The 24,295-nt window shown below is 36.3% G+C and overlaps 1 protein-coding gene across 5 annotated transcripts in view; it reads left to right on the top strand.

The window, feature by feature from the left end:
• The window catches only part of LOC109837578 (sn1-specific diacylglycerol lipase beta), a 29,169-nt gene continuing 15,740 nt past the window's right edge, over positions 10,867–24,295 (top strand). Inside the window, exons 1-7 of one of the 5 annotated variants that reach the window (XM_020405883.1) lie at positions 10,867–10,927; positions 21,242–21,380; positions 22,636–22,855; positions 22,934–23,034; positions 23,646–23,767; positions 23,842–23,933; positions 24,142–24,247. In XM_020405883.1, coding sequence (XP_020261472.1) covers positions 21,242–21,380; positions 22,636–22,855; positions 22,934–23,034; positions 23,646–23,767; positions 23,842–23,933; positions 24,142–24,247 — 780 coding nt within the window. In that variant the 5' untranslated portion in view covers positions 10,867–10,927. Of the gene's footprint in view, positions 10,928–20,532; positions 20,607–21,241; positions 21,381–22,635; positions 22,856–22,933; positions 23,035–23,645; positions 23,768–23,841; positions 23,934–24,141; positions 24,248–24,295 lie in introns of those variants that run through there. The other 4 variants (XM_020405884.1, XM_020405887.1, XM_020405886.1 and 1 more) reach the window with 4 other exon arrangements.

Below are 24,295 nucleotides of genomic sequence, written 5' to 3'. Positions count from 1 at the left end.
TGTTCTTTTGATCTTTGGATGATCTCCTTTTAAGCTGTATTTGGATATCCATCAGCATTTTTTGACGCTTACAGATACCCCCTCCAAAGTATTCCAGACTCAATCTTTTATAGAGGAGTTCTGGGATGCTTTGGATAAGATAGGTCTTACTTATGATCCTTTCAATGCTTGGTTGGGTAGATCGTGTAGAAGGATTTGTAAATGGCTTCAACGCTTGATCTCTTCTTCTTTTAGTCTATTCAATTCTTCGTAGAATAGCTAATGTTCTCCCGGCATTGCGTTTATCGCTTCACCGTTGTTGAGATGAGTTCTCGGGAAATAGTTTAACCTCGTATACCCGTTGGGAGGTAGTCAGGTTATTCTTAAGAATATTTTGAGTGATATTCTCCAGAAACTTCTTGTTGATGGTAGGGAACAGTTTAGACTCGTGTACCCATTGGAGTAATATGATCTCTTTTTTGTTGGTAGAGATAAACCCAATGATGGAGAGGAAGAGTTTTATATTCTATCTCCTGGTCTCTTGTTTGTTGGTAGAGATGAACCCAATGATAGAGAGGAAGAATTTTATATCCTATCTCCTGGTCTCTTGTTTGTTGGTAGAGATGAACCCGATGATGAAGAGGAAGAATTTTATATTCTATCTCCTGGTCTCTTGTTTGTTGGTAGAGATAAACCCGAAATTAGAGAGGAACAATTTTATATCCTATCTCATGGTGCAAAGGAAACTCAAAGTGGGATCTCCACTTAGAGAATCTGGATTGGTTTGAATAATCTTAAATGTCACAAGGTTTGATTATTCAACTAAAAGTGGACCTCTCGTTCATGGAAGGAATCGAGAGGGGATTTTGGTTATGGTTTGACCAAGTGGGAGTTTTGAGGCGATCCTGACTGTTTAAAGGTTTGATCATTCGATTTGTGGACCTCTCGTTCATGGAAGGAATCGAGAGGGGATTTTGGCTTTGGTCCTAACTGTTTAAAGGTTTGACCATGAGAGAATTTTGTGAGGGAAGATTGATCCAACGAAGTGATCGAATCTCACCTCAGCAAAAGAGTATTCGTAAATCACCGTGGGGATGTAGTGTTTATCACTTTGTTTGTAATGATCGGGTTATCCCTAAGAAAATTACATATAGCATTCTTCCGAGAACTTCCCGTTACATGAACCATCCACCCCCAGCTTTTCTTGCGAAGCTGGGTTTATCATCATGTTTAGCTGTATGATCGGGTTATCCTTAAAAGTACCATGCATGGCATTCTCCAGGAACTTCCCGTGAAAGAAAGGAAACAGTTTAGACTCATATACCTGTTGGAGTATTAAGGAGCAGTTTATACTCGTATACTTTTCGGAGTGAGATGGAGAAGCAGTTTATACTCGTATACTCATCAGAGTCAGGGAAAACAGTTTATACTCGTGTACCCAATGGAGTAAGATTTTGTTTTTGAGTCCAAAGCAAACCTTAGTGGGATGAAGAACCCTTCTGTGGTACGCACAGTAGTTTGGATCCGTAATTCTCTTAGCTCCCTCCTGATCTTTAATAGGTGGTAGCTCAATTTTGTTATTGGCGAGGAGGTATTCCAATATGGATGGAGTTTCATCATCTTCGAAAGAATACTCTTTTTGGAACCTCGGATCGAAAGTTGCGTTCACAGGAATTGTGGATGTCGTTGGTTGACCTCTCTCAACTTTCTTTCTTTTAAGAAAGTGTTCAGCTTGTTCACCACGTAGTTTTAACTCTTTCCAAGTGGTGGATGGTACGACCCCCAGATCTTCCAAGACATCGATGGAGAGGTTGTTGTGGCATGTTTGCAGGATGAACTCCTCTGTAATAGGATCTCTGCAATTCATTGCTTTATCACGGAAGCGCTTGACAAAATCGTCGACTGACTCTCCGTCTTTTTGCTTCTCATCCAGAAGGGTTCCGATTGATACTTCGGTGTCATCATCGAAGAAGTTGCTGAGGAACAAACTTTCTATGTCATCCCAGTAATTGATGCTCCCTGGCTTAAGCCGTCGGTACCAATCGAAGGCGGGCCCACGAAGGGTGCCAACGAATGACCGGACCATTAAAGTCTCGTTTCCAGAGATCATGCCCAAATGAGACTTGAAATAAATCAAGTGTTGAATCGGCGAACTCTTCCCCTCAAACGGTATGAAGTTAATCAGATTGAACTTCATCGGGTACGGTATTGAATCCCATTCCCTTGGGTAGGGACATGGAATACCCGTCTTCTTAACTTCTTGAGCCGTCATCAAAGCATTGACTTTGTTTTCAAGCTCTTTCATTTTCTCGTCATCGTCTATGTCTTCATTCGAAGGACGTTGAGGAGAATGAGTTAGACCAACCCCTGTAAAAGGTGCCATCGAACCACCCCCCAATATCGTTATTGGGAGGATGTGCTAAACCACCCCCAGCGTTATTGCTATTGGGAGGTGTATCAGCCATAATGACTTCATACACTTCTGGATCACTGTCATCTACAACATTCTGAGTGTGGCGGCTGGATTCAGCTCGCTGACTGGAATCAGGAGGTTGAGGTTGTTGAGTTAGCAACTCTCTCATTTGTTGAATAGCTAACTCCATCTCTGTCTTCATCTCAGCGCTAATTTCTTCACGTTGCTTCATTAGAGCTTCTTGAAGCATTTGAGCAAATTGATCAGAGGTGATTGTGAGTACTTCTCTGGTTTGTCCCGTGCTAGACATTGTATCATCAGAAGCGATTGCAGAACAAGTGTCCGAGAATTCATCCTCCGAGGACATTCCTTCTTGCATTCTTTTGTAATCTCTGCGTCTGATGGCTCCTAATTGGAGTCGAGACATCCTTTGAGCAATTCTTGGATTGACTTTTCCTTTCGGGGAAAAGTCGGGATTTGAGTCACTTGAATGCCGCTTAGACTTTCTTTTATCAGCCACGTTGATGGTGACTTCAGGGAATTCATCATCTTGGGCAGCTGATTTTCTTTTGCGGAAATGTCTCAGCTTAGGCTTTGATAATGCAGAGACTTTTCGTGGGATGATTTCTCGTTTGAAACAGTCACATTCTGATAATGCTGCTTTAACGAGTCGCGCACAGGAACAATGAGAGTTTATTCCTCGAATAACTCTCTTTCGAAAATTATTCACAACCCCAACTTGATAATACGATTCATCGGTATGATTGCCAAAAAATCGTATCGTCTGTTGGCATGACCTCCCAGGTATGACGATATCATTTGGTGAATGCGTCTTCTTCTGGGGGTGTAAAACCTTGTTGGCATTCTCAGGACAATTTATTTTTATCTTTGAGTGATCCAAGGTTATGTTGGGAGTCGCACGTTTAAAACCACCCCCTTGCGGGTATGGAGTCTTAACGGGCTCCAAATGCTGATTTTGCATAAGTCCAGACTTTAGAATCCAAACTTGGCAGAGTTTCGGTGGTTCTTTAATCACCGTTTCCTTCTTCCTTTCTCGTCTTTGTTGTAAGAGAGCACGGGCATGAGCAGCGTTTGCACGACGTTTTTGTATACGTTCTTTGAGGGTCGAACGAGTCCTTTTGACAATAGTCCATTTCTCCGTCGTGAATTACCACTCGATGCCTCCTCGACTCTAAGTCCGCATGATAACGAACTCCGTCGGTTTGTTCCAAGGCCTTAGCTATTTGACGAGCGCGGCGTTGGCGTTGTCTCTGACGAGCTCTTTTCGTCAATGCCGGTGGGCTTTGATTTAATGACTCTTTACTTGGCGAAGAGCCATTATGAGCAGAGAGGTTGTGAGTAGAATCCTCAGCAACAATCGGGCGAGAGTCTTCATTCTGTGCCTTCTTTGGCATGGAAGTTTTCTTCAATGATGAGATCCTCTTGTACTTGCGAGACAATGAAGATCTTGAAGAGGATGATGAGAGATATTCCTCAAACTTGGTTTGGTCGAATTCGTATTCGACCATGGATTCAACTGGAATCTTGATGATTGGCTGCGACACGACGGTCTCGGCAGCGAGACCGTTGGCTCCCACTGTGGTCGCCAGCTTGTTTGGGTCAAAAGTTGGTTCTGTTGTGGAATTCATTATATCTTCGGTCGATTACAATAAATTCAAAAAAGAAATAGCCTTTTTATAAGACTCCTTTTACACAACAAAATGAAAATTACAACTCTTGAGAAACAAACGCAGGATCGTTGTTTGGATCGCTGCTTGCGTGGGATCTTTGCCTGTGCCGGGAGCGCTTTGACTCGTGGACCACCAAATCACAGATTCTGATTGAATCGTGAGGGGTTTACTGATTCTGACTTCGTTTATCGAAGTGAGAATTTGAAACGATATTTTATCAAAGTAAGATAGTCGTTCTTCTTAAGATCAAGTCAAAGCTCGAATCTCAAGGAATCGCCAGAAGCTCAAGAACTCTGCTCGCTCTCTGCTCTCTCTGCTCTGATTAGGGGGTATTTATAGCCTCAGGGGTCTGCAACTGAAAAAACTCAACAAATGACGACATTAGTACGGCGAGACAGTGTTTGCTGTCTCGACCCGCGAGACAGTAAATACTGTCTCGGAAACAGTAACCGCAGGCAGTTTTCGTTTTAACTGCCTTCCCACGTTTCAAACTCCGTTATTTTGGCAGTTATCCACGTGATCCTCACCCACGACGTTTCCCACGTTCTTGAACAGTTAGTGGCCACGTGTAGGGCAGTTACAAAGGCGGTTTTGACTATCTGAGAGCTGTCTCACGTGCGAGACAGTAAATTCTGTCTCGCACGGCGAGACAGCAAAGACTGTCTCGCGTGGGCGAGACAGCAAAGACTGTCTCGCGTGGGCGAGACAGCAAAGACTGTCTCGCGTGGGCGAGACAGTACAGTCAAGTCTGTCTCGCGTGCGAGACAGTAAAGACTGTCTCGCGTGCGAGACAGTCTATACTTGTGTTCTTTTTGACATTTTGGATGACTTCCTTTTGAGCTGTGTTTGGATATCTCTCAGCATTTTTTGACGCCTACAAGAGAGAGTATACACACTTATACATATATAAGAGAGAGTATACTTATATAAGAGGGAGTATACATATATAAGAGAGAGTATACCTTTATAAGAGGGAGTATACATATTATACATATATAAATAAGAGAGTGTATACCTATATATACTTATATAAGAGAGAGTATACTTATATATACATATATACTAAGAGCAGAGAGTATATATATAACCCACACATATATTTATACATATATAAGAGAGTGTATACCTATATATTATATATCTTTATATAAGAGAGAGTATATGATATAAGATGGAGTATCTTATATATCAAGCTTAGTATAAGAAGAGTATATATATACATACATACATACATAGCATTATACATATATAACAGAGTATATAATATACACCACATATTATATACATTATAGAATATATTATAAATATATCATATATATACATTATACTATATAAATAATTATATAAACATATATAAAAATATCATTATAGAATAATTATATACTAATAATATAAAAAAAGTAAAAAAATAAAAAAAATAAAAAATTACTATTCCGGGCCGGCTGGCCAGCGCGCACCAAAATGTGCGGCCGGGGGCGCCGCCCGGAGGCCCGACTTGCCCGCGGGTTCGGGCGAGGCCGGCCGGGCCACGGCCGGCCGGGCCGGGCTGGGAACCCGGGCCTCGGGCTCCGGGCCGGCGGGCTTTTTGGACACTCCTATTTGTATTCCTAAATCTAATATCAATATGAAAAGCACTCCTTAAAAAAATAGCAAAAGCCTTAAATTTGATGATGAGGTTCAAAATAAAAAAAAAATCTGAAAAAAATAATATCCAAATTTTAAAACAAATCTAGTGTGTTAAGGGCTTTTGATGATGGCGAACGTTTAGTTCATGTATATGCTGTACAATTTGGACTTTTTTTTTTTTTGAAAAGACAATTTGGACTTTTGGGTTTGATAACCTACTATAAATTTTACAACCAAAACACAATATAAGGCTGGGGCAATTTTAGCGTGTTGCTCACTGCAGAGAGCTACATTTGAAGTGGAGGCCCTGGATCTTGAGAACGTGGTGCATTTCAATTAAGAAATTGAGCCTGAAGCGTAGGAGATAATGGGCCAAAATGGATGGGCCTCAACTCGTAAGGAACGCCCACGAGCATCTAGCTATTGGATGGCCCAGTCCTTAAGCTTGGTTAGCTTAGTTTAATGATATATATAAGTCTAAACATTATTCCCGCAGTCAATTTTTACACAAAAAAGATAAAAAATCTTACGTAACAGAGGATACATTAAAGTTAAGAACTTTTTATTTTGGGAAATTTTAAACTTCAAGATGTCAAACTGTCAAAGTTAAAACTAGATAAGATCATTAGAGTAAAAGTGCAATTAACCCTTTTCTTAAAAATACAATCATACTCCCTTTAAAAGCACGAGTTCGGAAAATCTTTTTTAGACAAATATACTCATTTATAGTTTTAACTACATTATCTATAATCAAATTCTAATTTTCAATGGTCAATATTATTGAAAATCTTTTTTAGACAAATATACCCCTTTATAGTTTAAACTACCTTATCTATAATCAAATTCTAATTTTCAATGGTCAATATTACCCTTCACTATTTTGAATATTTTATTTATATCTTAATCTATCCTAATCATAATCATATCTTATCCTAATCCTATGTGAACCATGTTTAGCTTAACAATTTAAAAAAACTAATATTAATAAAATATATAAAACATAAAAAATTATATTAGTTTGTTAAGATAAAGAAATTACAAGTAGATAACATATTATAATACATGAAGTATTGCAAAAAACCATAAAAAGTTTTAAAATTGCAGAAAAGACCCTGAAAAGTTCAAAATTATAAAACTCATCCAAATGTCTCAAAACTTTAAATAAAAAACATGAAATTAAAAATTAACATCAGTTTGCAAAAAAATTAAATTTTACAGTTAACACCTCAATGTCTCAAAAATTATAGAAACACCCTCAAAAGTTTAAATTACAGACAAGTACATTAAAATTCTAAAATTTTAAAACTTACAAACAACACAGATGAATTCAAGAGATTACCATGATACACCTAAAATTGTTGACATTTAAATTTAAATTTTTTAATTAACTCCCTCAATATCTCAAAAATTATAGAAACACCTTCAAAAGTTTAAATTATAAAAAGCCACCCTAAAATTCTAAAATTTATAAATAAAATAAGATGAATTCAAGATATTACCCTTAAACACCTAAAAAATTAAAATTTGCCAAAATTAACCTCAAAATTTTTAAAAACTCCTTCAAAATTTAAAAATCGTAAAAAATAAAACTCTAAATTTTCAAAATTTTTAACTAGCACACATCAAATTCGTCGATTGGTAGACCGCTAAAATTTAATATTCTTCAAAATTAATCTATAGTTTGTTAAGATAAAGAAATTACAAGTAGATAACATATTATAATACATGAAGTATTGTAAAAAACCACAAAAAGTTTTAAAATTACAGAAAAGACCCTGAAAGTTCAAAATTATAAAACTCATCCAAATGTCTCAAAACTTAAAATAAAAAACATGAAATTAAAAAATTAACATCAGTTTGCAAAAAATTTAAATTTTACAGTTAACACCTCAATGTCTCAAAAATTATAGAAACACCCTCAAAAGTTTAAATTACAGACAAGCACATTAAAATTCTAAAATTTTAAAACTTACAAACAACACAGATGAATTCAAGAGATTACCATGATACATCTAAATTTTTTGACATTTAAATTTAAATTTTTTAATTAACACCCTCAATATCTCAAAAATTATAGAAACACCTTCAAAAGTTCAAATTATAAAAAGCCACCCTAAAATTCTAAAATTTATAAATAAAATAAGATGAATTCAAGATATTACCCTTAGACACCTAAAAAATTAAAATTTGCCAAAATTAACCTCAAAATTTTGAAAAAACTCCTTCAAAATTTAAAAATAGTAAAAAAAACTCTAAATTTTCAAAAATTTTAACTAGCACACATCAAATTCGTCGATTGGTAGACCGCTAAAATTTAATATTTTTTAAAATTAATCTATAGTTTTAATAATTACAAAAGACACCCTTGAAATTTTAGAGTTACAAGAAATATACTAACATTTAAAAAATTACCACCAACACATGAAACATAGAATTTACAACTACTAAACTTAAAAGTAAATTTTTTTAAAAACTCTTTCAAAATTTTAAAAATTATAAATCACACCCTCAAAGTTCAAAACCACAAAAATGGGCTAAAATTTTAAAACTTGGCAAAGAAAAGTGTAATTGTTTGGTATTTTTCATATATATATATATATTAAAATTTCTAATTTAGGGATTTACTATCCATTTTCAACATCTAAGAATAGTCTAAGTTGATACTGGTAAAAAAACATTTTAAAAACTCTTTCAAAATTTTAAAAATTATAAATCACACCCTCAAAGTTCAAAACCACAAAAATGGGCTAAAATTTTAAAACTTGGCAAAGAAAAGTGTAATTGTTTGGTATTTTTCATATATATATATATATATTACATATGGAGAAACTATTAGAATATTTAGAGATAACTTTAAAAGAATTGAGTTATTTCCATTGCAAATGGGAAAGTGATGGAAATAAATCTAAAATTCAGAAAACGTCAATGAATCACTTGAATTGGCATTAACATAAGACATATCTATTAATGAAGCACTGAATGAGTTACATTAAAAAATAATTTAATAACTTTATCCTAATCAAAGAAAAAATCTCCATGGAAGACATAAGAAAAATTAGTAAGTATTCATAAATTCCATACTGTGTTCTTCAAATTAAATATTAATATTATAATCTAAGAGAAATTGGTAATGAATAATGCAGGTATTTAGTTTAGATCTTTATGGAAAATGACAGGGATAGAGCAAAGGTAATATTATTGAAATAACAGAAATTCTTATTGGATGCACATCAGAAGAATTCATTTTAGAGGAAAATAAAGAGATAGCTTCTAATTTATTTAAGTAATAAATTAGGAACACAAAGAATTTTATATATATGAAATTAATATTTATTCTCATTGAAATAGAAAAAAAATCAAAGTCTATATTTTGAGCAGTTTGTGTTGAACATCATAAGTACATTTGACTTTTTTGTAAAGTTAAATGAGATGATAAAAAATTAACGAGCCTAGGAAAGATAATAGTATAAAAAATACAAAATTAGCCTGATGTCACAATTGATGTAGATGATGAAGACAATACTCTAGAATTGTCCGAGAAATGATAAATGATAAACCTGAAGAAGGATTGATCTTAACTCAATAAAAAAATAAAATAGAAGAAATAAAAACAATATTTTATGAATATTTTATAGAATAGTTTAATTATTTTGAGTGAAATTAGAAATCTTTAGAAGGGAGTTTCATGAATTTTTTTCAGTACTTTTATATTCTTATGTGGATGTTTTTATCATATAAAAGTATACTAGAGTTAGTATTAATCTTTAATTTATATTTTTTTATGAAGTCTATCAATGATTAGGAATAAACTTCATATTCTCTTTTGCATCGTTTTAACATACTTTAAATCAATCATTTTGCCATATTGGTTTTAAATATTCACCTTCCTTGTATAACACTATTTTAATATTTTTTACTTTGCAATGCTATACTTTCTCAAATAAAGCTTAGTTTCATATCGATCAAAAATAATATGAAAATTCAAATTATTTTTAAATTATATTTGTTTTTTGTCAATTCAAATATCAACATGAAAATTTAAATTGGGTGTATCCCATTTAAACAAACATAAAAAAATAATCGGGATGTAAGAGTTTAAAGAAAAAAATGAGCACAAACTGCTAAAAATACTCATGGTATTAAATCACGTGCATTGCACGTGTGTAAAAACTAGTAAAATCAAAAGCTCTGCACTTCCTAAATCCATACCCATGCTCTCTTCTTTAATAAAAGATTAGTTTTCACTCAAGGGTTAATTGCCAACAGCCCCCTTTATTATCACCTAATTGTAAAGACACCCTACATAATTCTGTTTGTTACCCCTCTATAGTTCTACTTGTTGTGGATATCCTATAATATTGGTCCAGGTGTGAAAGCACCTCTTAATGAATTTTTTTGACTCCTTTAAAAGAAAAAAAATAATAATTGGGCGCCCATTTTTACCAATAGAACTATAAGATCAAACATTTTTAACGATTTTAAGGGGGGAAATTCAATTAGGAGGACTATTCGCAAACAAGTGGAATTAGAGAAGGTCTATTCACAACAAAAGGGCCAGTAGACTGTAGTGAGTCTATTTACAATTTGGTGATAATACACTAGGTATGCCTGGAATTAACCCTTTCCTAATCTAATTACTTTCTTTAAATCTAATTACCAAACTGTCCCTTCCTCTCTCCTGTAGTCTAGAACAAAGTCGTCCTCTCTCCAAAAGATCCAAAGTCCAATCCCTGCTTTTTGGCCTTCTGTTCTTCTACGAATCTCATTGGCTACAGCAAAGCACCAAATTCTCTCAGAACATCGCCATTAATTCAACAGAGCATCTCCATTTTTACCCCTCTCTCCATGCCCAAAGCAGTAGGTACCGCCCCCATTTCAAACAATACAGCTCCTCTGTTAAACCCAAAACAGAGGCCAGAACCGAACGCCAAGCCCACAAAAAATGGCGTGCATTGATGCTCAGGAGACTGGAGATGGGCACTCTCATACATAGGCTGGCTCAGCATCGCTGTAAGCTTCAAACTTGGGTCCGTCTCGGTGGCCTGGTCCTTCGCCGGTGCGGCCGGAGAGAGAATGTCCGGGTATCCCGCCGCCGCGTCTGGCGGCGGTTTAGGGTCTGGGGCGATGTCCGGCGCGCTGGGTATTAGCCCAGGAGACAGGCGTGGCGGTCGTCGGCGGCGGAGAGAACGAGGATGAGGGGTGTCGCAGGGTTACAAGGGTAATTTGCTTTCATGATTTTTATTATATCGTTTTATTGCTGACTGTTTGTTGAATTTTTTACGCTGATATCCTGCTTAAGTTGGTAATTTGCACTGTTGGAAATTTTTGATATATATATATGTGAAGGTATTTGCAATTGTGACGTATAAATATTTAATTTCTGGAATCCAAAACTAGATCATTAATAATGATAACTACAATTTGAAGGAATTCGAAGTTGATGATATTATGTGGATAAAAGCCGATGATAATGGAGCTTGGCATCATGGCTGTGGATCTCAAAGTCCAAGGTCATTGAGCTTTGATCCATGTATATAATTAAAACTATCAAGACCATGAAGATGACGGAGAGGGAGAAAAAAGATGAAAGAGGAAAGGAAATTAAAAAAATCATATCCTACGTCATATCATAACATACTTACATACACCTTATAAAAGTATGAGTTTAGGAAAAACTTTCTATTGACAAAAATAAAATTGATTTTTTTAGATATTACATCATTATCCTATCCTAATCTACTATCTATATCTATACTATTTATAAAAGAGAATACCCATGTTAAAACTTTTGATTTCCTTTTTCATCCTCTCAAATTTTGATAATTTACAATTATACTATTATTTTTAATTAATCTTTAACTAATTATTTATAACATCTTATTAATTGGGACCTTCTTACTTTCCCATATATTTAGGCATTCACTAAAATGTAATTAATATAAATACATTTACAATGATAAGAAAATTTATAAAATATGTTATAATTTATTATAGATAATTATTGACTATAATAAAATAGTATAAATTTATTAGTGTAATAAAATATTTCATAAAATAACTATACATAATTTATTAAATAATATATTATTAAATTGTTAAATGCCTATTTATAAATAATAATAAAATAATATTCTAAATAAAATAATATATCGTTAAATATTCTTAAAAAGTATATTGCCATCCACTACTTATAAATATGTTATTAAATTGTTATTCCTATTTATAAATTACAATAAAATAATAAAATATTATTATAAATAAAATAACACACTATTAAATATTCTTAAAAAGTTTATTATCATTCAATAAATACTAATAAAATTGTATAAATATTTAATAGTAAAATAATATAATTATTTTAATATTATAGCTTAACTAAGAATTACACTATTATTTAATACATTAGAGTGAATAATAGTCCTATAATTATACTACATATAAATATAATAAGTAAGAATAGTTATAAATAGCATATAATTTAGTATAATTATTCTAAGTTACAAATAAAAATATTATATTATATATTATAATATTAACTAATCTATTAATTTGTGATAAGTATCTAAATAAAGTATGATTAAATCATAATAATTATCTAAAATATAAAAATTACTCATACAATTCTTTATACACAACTTTATTTATTAATGTAAAGATATATTAATTGTTCACTTTAAGAATTTATATTATTATAAAAGTCATTTCATAATTTTGCACTCAAAGAAAAAGAATTGAAGACAAAAAATAGTATGTCCATGTGCAAAGCACGTACATTATACTAGTTATTATAAAATGGGTTGCTATGTTAAAACATATCTTCCCAAATGCCCTATAACACATCCATTCATACGTACATGAAGACATATATATACTTAATTTTTCATAACATCCCCATTCGTTACACATCCATTCATACATACATGAAGATACATACATACTCATTTTTCATGATCTTCCCATTAATTACCATTAATTTTTCATTTAAACACTCCCTCATAATCCCTCTCCACTACCTCTTGATATTAAACATAATTTTATTCACATTAATAAAGAAAGACTTTAGGGGTATTCCTCTCTCACTAAATCATTATAAATAACAATAAATTCTTATCAAACTTTTCCAATCAAAATTTCAATCCTTAATCCAAATATAGATAAGAAAGAAAGAATCCAAACCTACACGAGTACGATTCATTTTTGAATGAGAAGCTGATAGCGAGGGTGTTGGTAATGAAGAAATACAGGAAACAACAAAGACATCAGCCAGGCAGACTGACGGTCGACCGCCGCGATCGACCGCGAACGTGCACAAGTGCTACCAGGATTCGGAGCTGCTGGTCGACCACCGCAGTCGACCGCGGATGACTGTAATTGATTTTACTCTCGGGTTTGTGGTTCGGTCGCCTGCCGCGGTCGACCGTCGCCTGATTGGGCTGGGCCTTTTGGATTTTGACCCGGTTCGTTTCTGAGTTGATATATAACCTAAATCTGATTTGTTAGGGTTAAGCAAGGATAAATTTGAGCAGTCTTTGAGAGAAGATTATTGCATCCAATTGTGGAAGAGTTGTGAGAGATCAAGAGCTTTGTTTTAGGGTTTGGTCTGAGAGATTTGTAATTCTACTTGTATTCTCTGATTTCTAATAGTAAGAACTCTCTCCCTCTTACCCCGTGCACGTAGGCAACTTGCCGAACCACGTAAATTGTTTGTTCTTGCTGTGGTTGTGTTTGCATATTAGTTGTGTTTTAGTTCGAGTTATTGTTAGTGTTGCACAAGAAAAGCTTCCGCCACACACAACAATTGGTATCAGAGCTAGATCGACAACATGGGAGATGCAAGCACGTCAGGTTCGTCTCTAACAAAGACGATACAGAGTCTGAGCATCAATAACACGAAGATTGATGTTCCTAAGTTCTATGGCAAGATCAATTTTGGATTGTGGAGGTGTTAGGTGATGGGTGCCTTGGATGCACAGAATTTGGAGGAGACTCTTGAGTTAAAAGAGAAACCCGCTGAGTTAGAGGATAAGGTTTGGAGAAAGATGAACAGTAGAGCTTGTGGTGTTATTAGGTCATGCTTGACGCCGGATCTTATTTATGATGTTATGAACGAGACGTCGGCGAAGAAGATGTGGGAAACACTCAATGAGAAATATCTTACGAAGAGCATTGAGAATCGGTTTTACTTGAAGAAGAGATTTTACCAGTTCAAGATGAAGAGAGGGGTTTCCATCAGGGAGCATGTCAACAACTTTACTAAGCTACTTTCAGATATGACCAATGTGGACATTATAGTTGAGGATGAAGACAAGGCGATGCTACTTCTGTGTTCGTTGTCCGAAGATGATTATGGTACGTTCGTTCTTACTATGATCAATGGAAGAACTACAGTCAGCTATAAGGAGGTGACCTCAGTTTTGGTGAACTATGAGTTGAGGAAGAGTGATGGTGAACCCTCCGAGAAGGCATCGGGAGATGCGTTAGCAGTTCGAGACCGAGATCCAAACCGTCACCAGTTCAACCGCTCAAAGTCAAAGAATAGGAGTGCCTATAAGAGTGTTGGTAGAAATCAATATCGGTATTGTAAAGAAGAAGGACATTGGAAGATTGACTGCCCAAAGTGAAAAGAAAAAGCCGAGAAGAATAAGGGGAAAGCCGCACAAGCTTCAGAGGTGAATGTTACAAAAGCTATTGGTGAGTATTCAGATTCAGATTCTTCAGGCTATTCATGCACTGTTTTACCGTCGGTTTGCTATGCGGATTCCACGGAGTGGATGATGGATTCGGGAGCTACATATCACATCTGCCCTAAGAGGGAGTGGTTCTCTAGTTTTGAGGAGCTGAAAAGATGGGATGTCGTGCTTATGGAAAATGATCACGTATATCTTATTGGTGGTATTGGTTCAGTCCGGATTAGGATGCATGATGGTGTAGTGAGGGAATTAAAGGAAGTGAGGTTCGTGCCGTAGTTGACGAAGAACATCATTTCTCTTGGGACTTTGGAGGCAGTAGGATATCGAGTAATCTTAGAGGATGCTACAGTGAAGATCACGAAGGGTTCTATGGTGGTGATACGAGGTGTTAGGGAAAACAACCTATAGTACTTGAAGGGCAAGACAGTCACAGGGGGTCTGGTAGCTTCTATCACTACAGAGGAGGACACTACCATCCTATGGCACATGAGACTTGGACACACAGGTGATAAGTTCCTACAGTCATTAGCAAAATATGGGCTATTAAAAGGTGCTAAGACCTACAAGATGGAGCTGTGTGAGCATTGTGTACTTGGGAAGAAGACTAGAGTGAAGTTTGACATCGCTGTTCACAGCACCCGAGGTATATTGGATTACATTCACACAGATGTTGGGGTCCTTCTAAGAACACATCTCTTGGTGGGGTTAACTATTTTGTCACTTTTATTAATGATTATTCCAGGAAGAATTGGGTATACCCTATGAAGCATAAACATCAGGTTCTGGATATTTTTGTGGAGTGGAAGAAGAAAGTGGAGCTGCAGACAGGTAGAAAGGTGAAGACTCTACGTTCAGATAACGGTGAAGAGTATAAGAGTGATCCGTTTCTATAGTTTTGTCGGGATCACGGCATTAGAAGACACTTCACAGTTCGAGAGACACCGCAACAGAACGGGGTGGCTGAGAGATTGAACCGTACCTTGTTGGAGAAGGTGCGGTGTATGATGACGCAGAGTGGATTACCTAGATCCTTTTGGGCCGAGGCGTTAGTTTATACGAGCCATCTCGTGAACAGGTTGCCGTGCACTGCGATAGACGGGAAGACTCCATTGGAGCGTTGGTTTGGTTCGGTGGCTAGTGACTATGAGTCACTTCGGATATTCGGGTGTCCAGCTTATTATCATGTCAGTAATGGTAAATTAAATCCGAGAGCGAGGAAAGCAGTCTTTGTGGGATTTAGAGATGGAATCAAAGGCTTCAAGTTATGGGATCCACAGGATAAGAAGATAGTTATTAGCAGAGATGTCATATTTAACGAGGCGTATATGATGAGGCCTCGAGCCTCTCAGCAGGTGGAGGGAGACCAGACAGGAGGGATATCGCAGCAGGTGGAGGATGATGTGTTTCCACTCACTCCAGAGAGCACTGAATCCATTGAGGCTCCTACAGAGGTGACACTGGGAGGAGATGAGATGACAGCCGGGAAGATAGAGGATACAGTGGATTATGAGACTCAAGAACATGGTCATGTTCAGAGGTCTATTGCAGCAGATAGACCGAGGAGAGAGATTCGTCGGCCAGCTAGGTATAATGATGTCATGGTCGCATATACCGAGGAGAGAGATTCGTCGGCCAGCTAGGTATAATGATGTCATGGTCGCATATGCATTATCAGTGGAAGTCGTTGATGATATGGTTCCAGCCACATTCAGGGAGGCAGGGTCTAGCCCCGATTCGATCAGGTGGAGAGAAGCTATGGAGGAGGAGATGCGGTCTCTTCAGAAGAACGATACTTGGACACTTGCACATCTACCTAAGGGTAAGAAAGCTATTGGTTGCAAGTGGGTATTTGCGAAGGAGGGATCTTCTATTGAGGACATTCGGTTCAAAGCCAGATTGGTTGTCAAGGGATATGCACAGCTTGAGGGCATTGATTACAACGAGGTATTTTCACCCTTTGTGAAGCATTCGTCGATACGGATTTTATTAGCATTGGTGACACAGTTGGATTTGGATTTGGTCCAGATGGATGTGAAGATAGCCTTTCTACACGGTGATTTAGATGAGGAGATCTACATGACACAATCCCAGGGTTTGAAAGCTGCAGGAAAGGAAGATTTGGTTTGTAAGCTGAAGAAGTCTCTTTATGGTTTGAAGCAGTCACCAAGACAATGGTATAAGGGATTCGACGACTTTATGATTGGCCGAGGGTACACGAGGAGCCCATATGACCCATGTGTTTATATGCACAAGCTACATGATGGTGAGCACATATATTTACTTTTATATGTTGACGATATGTTTATTGCTTCCAGGAATTCTTCGGCTATTCGAAAGCTGAAAGAGGAGCTATCATCCGAGTTTGAGATGAAGGATCTTGGAGAGGCAAAGAAGATATTGGGTATGGAGATCGAGAGAGACAGGGTGAAAGGGAGTTTGAAACTTACACAGAAGAGCTACTTGCAGAAGATGTTAAAGAAATTCAGCTTTGACGGTAATGCAAAAGCAGTTAGCACATCATTGGCTCCCCACTTCAAGCTTTCAGCGTTGATGTCACCTGTTTCAGTTGAAGACATAGATTATATGTCAAATGTCCCATATGCCAGTGCAGTAGGTAGCTTGATGTATGCGATGGTGTGTACGAGGCCAGATTTGTCACAGGCCGTGAGCATGATATCGAGATACATGCACGACCCCAGGAAGGGTCATTGGGAGGCAGTGAAGTAGATTCTACGGTATGTTCGAGGTACCGTGGATGTTGGTTTAGTATTCCAGAAGGATGAAAAGAATGGGCAGGATTGTATTGGATATGTGGATTTAGATTATGCTGGAGATCTTGACAAATACCGGTCTACTTCAGGTTATGCTTTTACATTGGCAGGTGCACCTGTATGTTGGCGATGCACGCTTCAGTCCACAGTGGCTCTCTCTACTACAGAGGCAGAGTATATGGCAGTAACTGAAGCTATTAAAGAGGTTTTATGGTTGCGTGGATTATTGGATGATTTGGGGATCGCTCAGGAGACTATTCGGGTATATTGTGATAGCATGTCGGCTATCTATTTGGCGAAGAACCAGGTTTATCATGCGCGCACGAAGCACATCGACGTCAGATTCCACTTTGTACGTGACGTGTTGAATGATGGAGACGTCATATTAGAGAAGGTCTACACAAATGACAACCCTACAGATATGTTGACCAAAGTTGTTTCAGGAGTAAAATTTGGTCATTGTTTGAAGCTTTTGAACATCCTTCAGTGCTGAGGCATTCGGAGGCCATTTGGATGAACTACGTTCGGCTTGATTCCTTGGGCAAGAGGATACGTAGGCAGTCTTTCAGATGCAGCCGGTTTGATCAGTTGATTCAGATAGGGGGAGATCACGTTTCAGCTCTAGTTTGGTTCCCTGACTTGTTGAGGATCTATTGGATGATTTGGTGTCGGCTCAGTTTTGGTGGAAACATTCGCCGAGGTGGAGAATTAAAGAAACGTGCACAAGTGCTACCAGGATTCGGAGCTGCTAGCGGTCGACCGCGGATGACTGTAATTGATTTTACTCTCGGGTTTGTGGTTCGGTCGACTGCCGCGGTCGACCGTGAACCTGCGCGGTCGACCGCCGCGGTCGACCGTCGCCTGATTGGGCTGAGCCTTTTGGATTTTGACCCGGTTTGTTTCTGAGTTGATATATAACCTAAACCTGATTTGTTAGGGTTAAGCAAGGACGAATTTGTGCAGTCTTTGAGAGAGGATTGTTGCATCCAATTGTGGGAGAGTTGTGAGAGATCAAGAGCTTTGTTTTAGGGTTTGGTCTGAGAGATTTGTAACTCTACTTGTATTCTCTGATTTCTAATAGTAAGAACTCTCTCCCTCTTGCCTCGTGGACGTAGGCAACTTGCCGAACCACGTAAATTGTTTGTTCTTGCTGTGGTTGTGTTTGCATATTAGTTGTGTTTTAGTTCGAGTTATTGTTAGTGTTGCACAAAAAAAGCTTCCGCCGCGCACAACAGGCAAATGGCATAATAGTTAAGAGAGAAGGAAAGAAAGTGGTGAAGATGGAGGAGATAGCAAAGACGATGAAGAATGTGATGAAGAGAAAGAGGCGGAGGAGTGGAGAAAATATGTATTTATGTATCCTTAGAGATGAAAATTATTTGATCTAGAGTTCACGTAGAATTATGTACTTGTAGTAGTTTTGAGTTTAGTTGATCGATTCATGTTAGTTGTGGATTTTGTACTTGAATAAACTTGATCATATTTATGCTATTCATTAGGAATTTAGGCAGTTACTAAGCACTAGTTTATGTACATATGTTTTTCTTATTAACATGTCTCTCCAGTAATTTTATGTACATATGTTTTTCTTATTAACATGTCTTTCTTTTAACTATAAATTTATGGATGCTCATATTTAACAATAAATAGAAGGAACGCCTTTGAAAGTTAAATTTTTAGTTACCTGAGGACAACCTTTAGAGGGTTAATTTCATAAAACACACATGAACTCGGGGAGTTTTGTGAGATTTAACTTAAACTCTAAATTATGTCTAGTTTCAACTAAATTGTGTAATAGAGTTTAACTGATTCAGATATAGCGAACTTAAAACTATGAGAAGGAATCAACAAAGTAGTATCTAAAAAGAATTGCTATAAATATTTCTTTTTCTAAAACTTATTGAAAACCAAGTTGAGATTTGGATATAAAGAACAATGGACTAATCATAAAGTAGCTGGTCTTCTTATAGCTCAAGGTTGAGGTATCCGTATTACATACTATAGAACTTACTAGTGCTTATATCATGCAGGATAAATGACATAGTGGGGAATGTTAATTAATCTCAAAAAGAATTCTAATAAAAAATACACAATTATGCCTACTTGCAGCACACATACACTATACTAGCAAAGAGAAAAGGACCAATTATGTCATATTAGGAAAGTTGAGGTCTTTTTTGCAAATAATCATTTTTATTTGAGAGGCTAGAATAAATTTTGTGTTGAGATATTGTATTCATGATAGTTTAGAATACTTTGCATAGATCATTATAGTTTTGTGAAATTTATTCATAAAAAGTAGTTTAGGATAACTTTCTAAAACCTATTAATATCATGGTGATGGTAATTTTCCTAAGAACTTACCTTTATATTAATTGCTGAACAAATTTACATAGAAAATTAAATCCGAAATTGCAAAAACAGGATCATATTTTGTATCTGTATTTTGCAAAGTGTATATATTTCAATCTGACCTGAGACAAGACATCAATATCAATAACTTGTGATTTTTAAAGAGAACTTGTGCAGAGGCATAGTGGAGTCTACAGAATTTCAAGCAAAAATCAACGGTGCAAAATAAACTAAAACTGTAATATAAGGAGCAAAAAGCTTTTCTGAGGAGTCTGAAGAATAAGAAAAAGCCGTGAAACAGCCCAATATGTGACGCTCATAAATTAAAGAGGACTATCTTATGATAGTTTGCATTTGAGGGAAGGGAATGTGAGGATATGCTGAATTTGCAACCCAAAAAAAAAAGAACTAATTGTGTTTAGTGTAATAAGTCTTGGCGTAATAATGCCAAGACCCATAAATAATTATACCATTTTGAAACTGTCAAAACCAATCCTACCAGAATAAAGATTATTAGCCGCTCAGGTGGTTCACCAAAACTTTACCTCCTCATCCTGTGTGAGTCTAATACACCGGAATATTTTGTATTGCACAAAAGGAAATATAAACACATTCTCTTTGAGGAACCCAACGATTGTTCTTCCCCAAAATCATAGGGGGATTCATCAAAAATGCTCCATAATCTCCCATTCAAAATCCAAAATTCCCCATTTATCCCCTTCCTATGTGACCTGGGTCATCAATCTCTTTCAGGCTTCAACAATGCCTTTGATGAGAGATCTTAAGACCCTGAGATGGGTCTCAGTTTTATTGGCCTTCTGCAATCTGGGCTTGGTTGTCATTGGAGGAATGTTGGCTGTCTTGATATCTCCGAGCTGCCCCAGTATGTATATTCTGCCTTTGGGGATCGTCTCGCTTGTTGCAGTGGTTAGGATTTTGGGGGATCGTCTCGCTTGTTGCAGTGGTTAGGATTTTGTACATGGTAGGGGCAGCCAAGGCTCAACAAGCCACAGCAGCCACCATTCTTGGGGAGACCTTTGAGGCTGCGGTCTGCACGGAGGTGACGATTCGGCAAGAAAGACGGGTGATCCATTAAATTAGACCTTGTTTTGTGAAGTTTCCTAATTTGCGTATTTAAATAATTTGATATGAATGTGATATATTCATGATATTGCGGATTTGATATGATGTATATAGTACAATCATAATTGCTTCCACGTGCAATGAAGGCCATTATATGCACCAAGTAAAAGACGTGATAAGATTATAATTAGTGGAGAAAGGATTAGAAGTTGGCCTAAGAGAGCTTGGTTAGATATTTTTAAGAAGGATATAATAATGCTTAACTTAATGAGAAGATAGGAATTGAATAGAGAGTGGGATTCATTTAGCCGACCCAAAAATTTGGGATAAAGGCTTTGTTTCCAATTGTAATTGTTGCTATAATCACTTCAAATCTTAAACTCTGTGGATAAACTCATTTAAGCAATGTTAATGATACCTTTCTAATTTGATTGAACTTAAAGATCAATTTAAGACGTGTGACCATGAGTGGGATGTGGCCTATTATTCAACTACAAGTTAAAATCCCTCAAGATGTTTGTTTTATGCTTTATAGTAGTAGAGAAGAATGGGCATTATGTACATTGATTTTTATTACAGTTGTAGATGACAGATTACTGATGTTGTTAAATGTACTTCTGGTCTTGTATTGCCTAGATGCGATATAGGAAATGGCTCTGGTGGACTAGATTTGGTATGATGGTCATGACATTGCAGTTTGTGGTGGCAATTTATGTCATGTATATAATACTGAAAGACATTTCCAAAAGCAATGATGCTGCAATGTGCTTCTTTGGTAAAGTTAAAGATCAACTCTGCAGAAGTTTCTTTGTACATTTTAGTTTTGCTATCATGGTTCTATAATTTGTTTCTTTTGTGGTTTCTCATTGTTGCAACTAGCAATTACAACTTTTGTTCTATTTTAGACTTACCATATTGGTTAACAAAGTCTAATGCAGGTCGATATTGGCTAATAACAACTAAGAAAAGAGGAATCTGAGTTTTGAACTACTAAAATATATTTGATAGTGTTATGAGAAAAATTCAAAAAAAAAATTTTTTTTAACTTCAACTGACTTTTTCCATGTATTAATAATGCCCATCTGAACTTGTGAAACAGCTAGATTGTTGACAACATTACAGACAAACCAAAACAATGAGTAGTACTGATATTTCAAATAAGCGCGCGCACACACACATATTGAGGCACACATATACACACATTAAGGCACACATATAGACAAGCTTTTACTTTACTGCACAGATTAATGAACAAGTATTGTCCAACATGTGTGCACTTGTCTCAATATCTCCATGACACCTCCCCTTCATATATGTGATTAGTGTTTCACTACTCATATTACTACCATTTTTATTTGGATAAGCCATAGAAATTGGTACATCAATCATCTCCTGCCTTTCCAAACAGTAGTTCTTCCTTTTAGTTGGAGAACAGAAGAAGGGAGGGAGAGGGAATGAAGGGGACAAGAGAAAGAATAACAGAGGTTCAAACCCGCAAAAAGTGTTCGGCCAAAGACTGTAGTCATCATCACATTTGAGCTGCTAGATGCCATCATCGGGTTATTGATGTCCTGAACATGTTTTAATTATTACTTATATGTGATTTGTCCATAGCATGCATTTTCCTTCTGAGTCTGGCATAATAAGTCATCATTTTGTCCTTTAGACATCTGATACACTTTTAGGTTTTAAGATGTTAAAGAATTCAACTTTGTCTGTTTCCTCCTACTGTCTACATGGTTGGTAACAAATGGCTCCAATTCCCTTGTTGATACAATATTGCATTCTACAGATTATGTGCTAATACAGTCTTCCATGTATATATAAAAAATCTCTTCTTTAAAAGTTGTATTTGTCTCCATCTGAAAATTTAGACCTCAATAAAGCTCATGATGTTTATGTTTCTTGAGAAAACTATAATTTATTTTTTTACTATAAATTAAAGTATCAAATTACTGCTAGAAAACCATATTTTCTATTTTGATCTCATGTGCCTCTATCTGTTTAATGACTACCTTCATTGTATCCAGGACAGGATGCTGAACAAAGAGGCTGGAAGAAAATATTGATGATTTGTTTCCTTGTCCTCATATGGGTTGTGGTTATTATTCAGTGCATTACAGGGTCAGACGTATTAAGATGGAGATCCTTTTATGCTACCCATGACTCAGCATGGAAAGCTCACTATCGAGAGGTCTTTGACCATGGTATACGAGAGGCCTTATGCTGCATGGGACGTGTAAAATACTTGTATGTCTATCTATTGAATAAACGAAATTATTTTAGTCCTCCAGTTGGTACACATTTTGTATTTTATGTCTTGTTCAGGAGTGTTTTGGAAGAAGATGAAGTTTATTCTGTGGCAAGATTATTGGGTGATCTTGTGGCATACAGAGCCTCAGGGACTGGGCATTTCGATCTCTTGGCAGGTAACTTTCTTGCTTTTGATAATTCTTGGGAAACATTATTTTCAGGCAAAACTTCAGTGGAGGTCCCTCATGTATTGGTCAAATATCATCTAGGTCTTTTATATTTAAAAGTGATCAGGGGTGTTCTCTAACACTAATGTTTTCTCTGTTATCAATCTAGGTCCTTTTTACGAACTTACTTTAAATTTTGCAATTGTGTTAGTGGCATGATAGGAGACTTGTAATTCAACTAGCTTTTTTCCTGACCGGATGCCTTGCCACATCAGCAAGATTGAACGCATGTTTGTAAAAAGTACCTAGGCCAATGGCAAAGGTCATGTTAGGGGCTGATAAGTGATAACTTCCAAACATAAAGGCCTAGATGACATTTGGCCTATACATGAGGGATCTCCTCTAAAAGTTGCCTTATTTCAAGTTTTTACCACTTTCCAATCTTACATTTTCTTTTTCTTGGAAAGATGGTGTTTTCCAATTCTTTGCAACATTATATAATTATCTTAAATATATCAGATTTTATGTAATACAAATTTAGTTAAAAGAACAAACTGATGTTGGTCGTGAGTAAAAGAAATTCATAGTTATTCCTTTGGTATATCTGTTCTTTTCTTCAGGGCTAGCTCTATTGCAGAAACGTAAAAAATTTCCAGAGCTGTATGGGGAGCTTATTGAGGCACCTGAAGCACGTATTCAAGAGGCTGCACTGTTCCATCGATATTCTGAAGCTGCATATACAGTTACGCAATGCAAAATTTTTGCCCTTTATAAATATTTATAGTTTAGAAATTTAATTTTTTTTTGGTTTTGCAGGGCCCACTGCTTGATTTTGGAAGGAATCCTGTTTTATTTCCATGTGCCTGGCTTCATAGACAAGGAATTTTAACTCCTTGGACCCGTAGCAGGTTTTTCTACATGTTTATCTTTTTAATAGCTTGAGCTTGTTTCATGTCAAATTTCCTATAGCAAAGTATAATAACCTATTCTAAACAATTCTATATTGAAACTAGAGTATGGAATATTAATCAAATGAAGACCTATTTGCTGCTTCCCCTCTAAATATCCCTTTCCTTTCAGTTCACTGTAGCTGACAACATATATTATGGATTGTAGGCGTCCTGCTCTTGAAGGTGATAATTGGTGGCGAGGTCACGCAGCCGCATTCCTCAAATGTATTAATTTACCTCCTGAAGCTCTTCGTAAGGGTCGTGTTCGTCAAGTAAGATTATATTTTACTATGTCATTTTTATTTTGAACTTGTTGGTAA

This window comes from Asparagus officinalis, chromosome 4 (assembly GCF_001876935.1).
Source record: "Asparagus officinalis chromosome 4, Aspof.V1, whole genome shotgun sequence".
Lineage (NCBI taxonomy): Eukaryota > Viridiplantae > Streptophyta > Magnoliopsida > Asparagales > Asparagaceae > Asparagus > Asparagus officinalis.
The sequence above is the reverse complement of the archived record's forward strand: the minus strand, read 5'-3'. Positions and strand labels throughout refer to the sequence as shown.